This window comes from Rhinoderma darwinii, unplaced genomic scaffold (assembly GCF_050947455.1).
Source record: "Rhinoderma darwinii isolate aRhiDar2 unplaced genomic scaffold, aRhiDar2.hap1 Scaffold_750, whole genome shotgun sequence".
Classification (NCBI taxonomy): Eukaryota; Metazoa; Chordata; class Amphibia; order Anura; family Rhinodermatidae; genus Rhinoderma; species Rhinoderma darwinii.
Window position 1 is genome coordinate 8,150 of NW_027464312.1, and position 7,965 is coordinate 16,114.

The 7,965-nt window shown below is 55.4% G+C and overlaps 1 protein-coding gene across 1 annotated transcript; it reads right to left on the minus strand.

Moving 5' to 3' along the window:
• Nucleotides 1-532: 532 nt before the first annotated feature.
• Nucleotides 533-7,721, minus strand: LOC142730502 (ATP-sensitive inward rectifier potassium channel 8-like). The gene is made up of 3 exons (XM_075849349.1): nucleotides 6,063-7,721; nucleotides 4,153-4,593; nucleotides 533-1,501 (listed from the first exon to the last, which is right to left on the minus strand). Exons 2-3 carry the CDS (start codon nucleotides 4,503-4,505, stop codon nucleotides 601-603), a joined length of 1,254 nt encoding a protein of 417 aa, XP_075705464.1. The 5' UTR covers nucleotides 4,506-4,593; nucleotides 6,063-7,721; the 3' UTR covers nucleotides 533-600.
• Between the last annotated feature and the right edge of the window lie 244 nt (nucleotides 7,722-7,965).

A 7,965-nucleotide genomic window follows, 5' to 3' on the forward strand; every position in this document is an offset into this window, starting at 1 on the left:
TCCTGACCTTATACTTCTCACAGCTGAGGGTTTGTTACATTTGTATCCAGTCCAGACAATCCTCTGTGAGGTGAACAGCTGGGACTCCAGACTGATACATTTTACCTGCACTGATACATTGTAACAAACTGTGACAAGAGAGAGATTTGTGCTGCTGATCTGTTTACCTCACAGAGGATTGTCTACACTGATACATTGTAACAAACCCAAATGATTGATCCCGCTGAGTATATGGGCAGGTACCTCAGGTGGCATTAAAAGAGGGTGAGGAGAGGCGGGGGAGCGGCCGGCCCAGATGAGTACATTGTATTCCATCATAGACGCACAGGATTAGAAAATAGATCAGTCAACAGCAACATGCTGATGGTTTCCAGTCTTTTCCTATTTTACGCAGAATAAGCGGGCGATGTCTTGTGCTGGGCTTCATTATACTGGAGGATCGGCTCTAGTCACCCGCGGTTCTGACCCCACCGCTCTTATCATCTCCGCCGGAGGCTTCAGTGCAGGACGGACACAAGAGGATTCTGGGTAAGACTTTTATTCAATGTGCTCATTCTAGAAGTATAAATATAAGTAACGGGGGATGGTGGCGGGGGAGGGTCATGTCTCCGCCGCTGACTGGTTCTGCTCCGGGGCCATGAACTGGACCTTGGGCACGATGAGTCCCGAGTTGTTCCGCCGCATGGAGTTGGTGCGTCGCATGGAGTTGTTCCGCCGCATGGAGTTGCGTTTCCGCAGGGAGTTCTGGTGGGACAGCTCGCTCTTCTGGAGGGTCTGGATTAATATGGACGGCTTCTCGTCTAGTTCCCGGGCGCTGCAGCGCGGCGTCGCCACTTTCACCGTGTTACCGAACTTGGAATAGTCCACGCAGTAGACGCCCTCCTCCTCCGACACCACGGACACGAAGCGGTGACCCCACAGGATTTCCTCGGTGATGTAGGAGGTCCGGGCCTGGGTGGTGATCCCGGTGGTCTCCACCACTCCCTCTAGGATGACGATGACCTCCAGGTCCTGAGTGGACAGGTCGGAGGCCGAGACGTCGTACAGGGGACTCCTCCTGTCTATGATGTGGCAGATGATCAGCGGCGCCACCAAGAAAATGTTATTGCTCTCGATGGAGTTGTCCACCGGGACGTCGATCTGATGGATGGGGACGACCTCGCCTTCGGGGGTGACCGTTTTCCTGACCACCTGAATGCGCACGGAGGCGCTGATGATCATGCTCTTGCGCAGGTCTCCCACCCGGAACATGAGGCAAAGTTTCCCGTTCCTCACGGTGATGACGGCGTGGCGGCTGAAGATCAAGGTCTCGGCCCGGCGGTGGGACTGCGCCGTTTTCATGAAGATGCAGCCCAACATGACGGCGTTGACGATTAAACCGACAATGTTCTGTATAATGAGGAGGGAAATGGCGAGGGGGCACTCCTCCGTCATCATGCGCCCCCCAAATCCAATAGTCACCTGAACCTCAATGGAGAACAGGAAGGCGGCGGTGAAGGACCTGCGGAGATGAAAACGGGGTCAAACTTATAACACTGTCCATATCATACAGTAAATACACTGGTGGGGGCACTGTGGCTGCTACTGCTACGGGGGGCACTGTGGCTGCTACTGCAACGGGGAGCATTGTGGCTGTCCCTGTTATGGGGCACTGTGGCTGTCCCCGTTTTTGGGGGCACTGTGGCTGTTCCCGTTTTTGGGGGCACTGTGGCTGTTCCCGGTTTTGGGGGCACTGTGGCTGTTCCCGTTTTTGGGGGCACTGTGGCTGTCCCCGTTTTTGGGGGCACTGTGACTGCTACTGTTACGGGGGCACTGTGGCTGCTACTGTTACGGGGGCACTGTGGCTGCTACTGCTACGGGGGCACTGGCTGCTACTGTTACGGGGGCACTGTGGCTGTCACTGTTACGGGGGCACTGTGGCTGTCACTGTTACGGGGGCACTGTGGCTGTCACTGTTACGGGGGCACTGTGGCTGTCACTGTTACGGGGGCACTGTGGCTGTCACTGTTACGGGGGCACTGTGGCTGTCACTGTTACGGGGGCACTGTGGCTGTCACTGTTACGGGGGCACTGTGGCTGTCACTGTTACGGGGGCACTGTGGCTGTCACTGTTACGGGGGCACTGTGGCTGTCACTGTTACGGGGGCACTGTGGCTGTCACTGTTACGGGGGCACTGGCTGTCACTGTTACGGGGGCACTGTGGCTGTCACTGTTACGGGGGCACTGTGGCTGTCACTGTTACGGGGGCACTGTGGCTGTCACTGTTACGGGGGCACTGTGGCTGTCACTGTTACGGGGGCACTGTGGCTGTCACTGTTACGGGGGCACTGTGGCTGTCACTGTTACGGGGGCACTGTGGCTGTCACTGTTACGGGGGCACTGTGGCTGTCACTGTTACGGGGGCACTGTGGCTGTCACTGTTACGGGGGCACTGTGGCTGTCACTGTTACGGGGGCACTGTGGCTGTCACTGTTACGGGGGCACTGTGGCTGTCACTGTTACGGGGGCACTGTGGCTGTCACTGTTACGGGGGCACTGTGGCTGTCACTGTTACGGGGGCACTGTGGCTGTCACTGTTACGGGGGCACTGTGGCTGTCACTGTTACGGGGGCACTGTGGCTGTCACTGTTACGGGGGCACTGTGGCTGTCACTGTTACAGGGGGCACTGTGGCTGTCACTGTTACAGGGGGCACTGTGGCTGTCACTGTTATGGGGGCACTGTGGCTGTCACTGTTATGGGGGCACTGTGGCTGTCACTGTTACGGGGGCACTGTGGCTGTCACTGTTACGGGGGCACTGTGGCTGTCACTGTTACGGGGGCACTGTGGCTGTCACTGTTATGGGGGCACTGTGGCTGTCACTGTTACGGGGGCACTGTGGCTGTCACTGTTATGGGGGCACTGTGGCTGTCACTGTTACGGGGGCACTGTGGCTGTCACTGTTACGGGGGCACTGTGGCTGTCACTGTTACGGGGGCACTGTGGCTGTCACTGTTATGGGGGCACTGTGGCTGTCACTGTTATGGGGGCACTGTGGCTGTCACTGTTACGGGGGCACTGTGGCTGTCACTGTTACGGGGGCACTGTGGCTGTCACTGTTACGGGGGCACTGTGGCTGTCACTGTTACGGGGGCACTGTGGCTGTCACTGTTACGGGGGCACTGTGGCTGTCACTGTTACGGGGGCACTGTGGCTGTCACTGTTACGGGGGCACTGTGGCTGTCACTGTTACGGGGGCACTGTGGCTGTCACTGTTATGGGGGCACTGTGGCTGTCACTGTTACGGGGGCACTGTGGCTGTCACTGTTACGGGGGCACTGTGGCTGTCACTGTTACGGGGGCACTGTGGCTGTCACTGTTACGGGGGCACTGTGGCTGTCACTGTTATGGGGGCACTGTGGCTGTCACTGTTACGGGGGCACTGTGGCTGTCACTGTTACGGGGGCACTGTGGCTGTCACTGTTACGGGGGCACTGTGGCTGTCACTGTTACGGGGGCACTGTGGCTGTCACTGTTACGGGGGCACTGTGGCTGTCACTGTTACGGGGGCACTGTGGCTGTCACTGTTACGGGGGCACTGTGGCTGTCACTGTTACGGGGGCACTGTGGCTGTCACTGTTACGGGGGCACTGTGGCTGTCACTGTTATGGGGGCACTGTGGCTGTCACTGTTACGGGGGCACTGTGGCTGTCACTGTTATGGGGGCACTGTTGCTGTCATTGTTATATTTGCATGCGGCAGAGCATTGGATATGAAGCAGAATGAATGTGATTTGCAGAATTGTTCTTGTTTTTCTGAAATATTACAACGTGACGTATTTACAGACCGCGAAATGACTGCGCAAATCTGTCCAATCAAATGGAAGGAAAAGGTTTCTCCATCACAGAATAAGAACAATGTGAACCCAGAGCAGCCCCCGAAATGAGAAGTCTCTGTGGTTGTATCTGTACCTGGGAAAGCTGGGTGACAACCAATATGGCTGCCGTTACTGCTGAGGGAGGGGATGCCACCCACTGAGTGGAGCCCGGCGGGGGGGTGGTTTGCATTAAGCGGGGGAGGAGCTACCAGGATCGGCAGCTGAGCTCCTTTTTGAACGGGTCAGAACACGGAGCGGGCCCTGAGACCTCCGGACGCTGCGCCCCTCCACTTACTTGACGTTGGCCACGCACGGCTCCGGGCTCATTATATTGTCTCTGATGGCCAAGTCCCCGTGAGCAAAGGCCACGAGCCACCACATCATGGCGAACAGCAGCCAACTGCAGAGGAAGGACATGGTGAAGATGACGAGGGTGTGCCGCCACTTCAGGTCCACCAGCGTGGTGAAGACGTCTTGTAGGAATCGGCCTTGTTCACGGATATTCTTGTGCGCCACGTTGCACGCTCCATTCTTTGCTACAAAACGCGCTTTCCTCAGACGGTCACGAATTGTCGGTTTCCGTAGATTTTCAGCAGCGATTCTCGCCAGAACGTATTCCTCGGGTATTATGCTCTTTCTGGCCAACATTCTGCTGATTTCATGCTCCAATTATAAACTGGAATACAAAGGGTGCGGGGGGCGAGAACGGGAGGCTGCTACCCCCGAGGAGCCCAATCTGAAGGAGACAAAACAGACAAAAGGGGTTCAGTCCAGGGAGGTCCAGAAACATGAGAACGAAGCCTAAAGATCAGCGGTGACATCACTGAGAATGCAGCCTATCCATTCACTAGAGAGCAGCGGTGACATCACTGGGAATGCAGCCTATCCATTCACTAGAGAGCAGCGGTGACATCACTGAGAATGCAGCCTATCCATTCACTAGAGAGCAGCGGTGACATCACTGAGAATACAGCCTATCCATTCACTAGAGAGCAGCGGTGACATCACTGAGAATGCAGCCTATCCATTCACTAGAGAGCAGCGGTGACATCACTGAGAATGCAGCCTATCCATTCACTAGAGAGCAGCGGTGACATCACTGAGAATGCAGCCTATCCATTCACTAGAGAGCAGCGGTGACATCACTGAGAATGCAGCCTATCCATTCACTAGAGAGCAGCGGTGACATCACTGAGAATGCAGCCTATCCATTCACTAGAGAGCAGCGGTGACATCCCTGAGAATGCAGCCTATCCATTCACTAGAGAGCAGTGGTGACATCACTGATAATACAGCCTATCCATTCACTAGGGAGCAGTGGTGACATCACTGAGAATGCAGCCTATCCATTCACTAGAGAGCGGCAGTGACATCACTGAGAATGCAGCCTATCCATTCACTAGAGAGCAGCGGTGACATCACTGAGAATGCAGCCTATCCACTCACTAGAGAGCAGCGGTGACATCCCTGAGAATGCAGCCTATCTATTCACTAGAGAGCAGCGGTGACATCCCTGAGAATGCAGCCTATCCATTCACTAGAGAGCAGCGGTGACATCACTGAGAATGCAGCCTATCCATTCACTAGAGAGCAGCGGTGACATCACTGAGAATGCAGCCTATCCATTCACTAGAGCAGCGGTGACATCACTGAGAATGCGGCCTATCCATTCACTAGAGAGCAGCGGTGACATCACTGAGAATGCAGCCTATCCATTCACTAGAGAGCAGCGGTGACATCACTGAGAATGCAGCCTATCCATTCACTAGAGAGCAGCGGTGACATCACTGAGAATGCAGCCTATCCATTCACTAGAGAGCAGCGGTGACATCACTGAGAATGCAGCCTATCCATTCACTAGAGAGCAGCAGTGACATCACTGAGAATGCAGCCTATCCACTCACTAGAGAGCAGCGGTGACATCCCTGAGAATGCAGCCTATCCATACACTAGAGAGCAGCGGTGTCCTCGGTGGGGGAGGCTCACCTGCCTGTGCACATGATCTGCAGTATACAGAGGCTGCGGTATATACTGTATGTTGTATATATATATTCATCAGTTTTGTAGATGAATGGGTTAATTATTAGGAGTATTCTGGTGATGTCACTGCTGTACTGGACGTGCACCCACATACACCGCAGTCCCCTCCACCTGTGTATGCACCAAATAGAATGTCTCATCATTGCTGAAACAGCCGTGACTTACCGGACGTCCGCATTGTAGGGATCAGAGGGTCCCACCAGGAGATACAAATCTCTGCTGCCAAATGTCCTGAGGTCTCAGCTGCCGGTCCTGGATCCTTCAACCTTATAGTCCTTTCTGAGCAGGGCACCGATGGAGCTGGTGATAGATGTCTTCAGTCCTGACCCCAGACTGACCAGTCCCTGCTCCTCAATGTCTTCAGTCCTGACCCCAGACTGACCAGTCCCTGCTCCTCAATGTCTTCAGTCCTGACCCCAGACTGACCAGTCCCTGCTCCTCAATGGCTTCAGTCCTGACCAGTCCCTGCTCCTCAATGTCTTCAGTCCTGACCCCAGACTGATCAGTCCCTGCTCCTCAATGGCTTCAGTCCTGACCAGTCCCTGCTCCTCAATGTCTTCAGTCCTGACCCCAGACTGACCAGTCCCTGCTCCTCAATGTCTTCAGTCCTGACCCCAGACTGACCAGTCCCTGCTCCTCAATGTCTTCAGTCCTCACCCCAGACTGATCAGTCCCTGCTCCTCAATGGCTTCAGTCCTGACCAGTCCCTGCTCCTCAATGTCTTCAGTCCTGACCCTAGACTGACCAGTCCCTGCTCCTCAATGTCTTCAGTCCTGACCCCAGACTGACCAGTCCCTGCTCCTCAATGTCTTCAGTCCTGACCCCAGACTGACTAGTCCCTGCTCCTCAATGTCTTCAGTCCTGACCCCAGACTGACCAGTCCCTGCTCCTCAATGGCTTCAGTCCTGACCAGTCCCTGCTCCTCAATGTCTTCAGTCCTGACCCCAGAATGACCAGTCCCTGCTCCTCAATGTCTTCAGTCCTGACCCCAGACTGACCAGTCCCTGCTCCTCAATGTCTTCAGTCCTGACCCCAGACTGACTAGTCTCTGCTCCTCAATGTCTTCAGTCCTGACCCCAGACTGACCAGTCCCTGCTCCTCAATGGCTTCAGTCCTGACCCCAGACTGACCAGTCCCTGCTCCTCAATGTCTTCAGTCCTGACCCCAGACTGACCAGTCCCTGCTCCTCAAGGTCTTCAGTCCTGACCCCAGACTGACCAGTCCCTGCTCCTCAAGGTCTTCAGTCCTGACCCCAGACTGACCAGTCCCTGCTCCTCAATGGCTTCAGTCCTCACCAGTCCCTGCTCCTCAATGTCTTCGGTCCTGACCCCAGACTGACCAGTCCCTGCTCCTCAATGTCTAGAGTCTTGACCCTGGACTGACCAGTCCCTGCTCCTCGATGTCCTGCACCGGGTTTGCGGTCAATCCTGGATAACCCCCTCCGGCTCCAGAGCAGTTGATCTTGTTTCTCCCAGAATCGTAGCACATAAGTCTGCTCTCCTGTCCAGAACTGTTTGGAAGTTTTTCTTCAGCAGCAGCAGCAGCATGTGGTGACGTGAGGGGAGGATCTGGGAGCAGAGGGATTCCTGTCCTAGGGATGGACTGTGTGTCCCGGGAGGCCCGGGCTCTGCACTATCCGGGTAATGTGCCCGGGTACAACCAGCCCTGGCACCGCATGCAGGAACATCAAACAGGAGCCGTGACCCCAGAATACAGAAGACACAGTCAGCCAGCGCCCCCTATCAAGTGAAATAAACGTGCAGCAAAAAAACACGAAGTAGATAAAATAAAACAAATATGAAATCTTCCGATATATCAAAGCGCCCACAGGGAATCCTGCAGAAAAATCATCTAACGGGACCTCCCTACACCCGGAGAGCCTGCAGACGTCTGGAGACGGGACCTCCCTGCACCCGGAGAACCTGCAGACGTCTGAAGACGGGACCTCCCTGCACCCGGAGAACCTGCAGACGTCTGAAGACGGGACCTCCCTACACCCGGAGAGCCTGCAGACGTCTGGAGACAGGACCTCCCTACACCCGGAGAACCTGCAGATGTCTGAAGACGG

Coding starts and splice junctions, on each gene's coding strand:
- LOC142730502 (XM_075849349.1), bottom strand. CDS start 4,505: ATGTTGGCCAGAAAGAGCATAATACCCGAGGAATACGTTCTGGCGAGA. Junction 1,502..4,152: donor CCGTGCGTGGCCAACGTCAA/GTAAGTGGAGGG, acceptor TCATCTCCGCAG/GTCCTTCACCGCCGCCTTCC.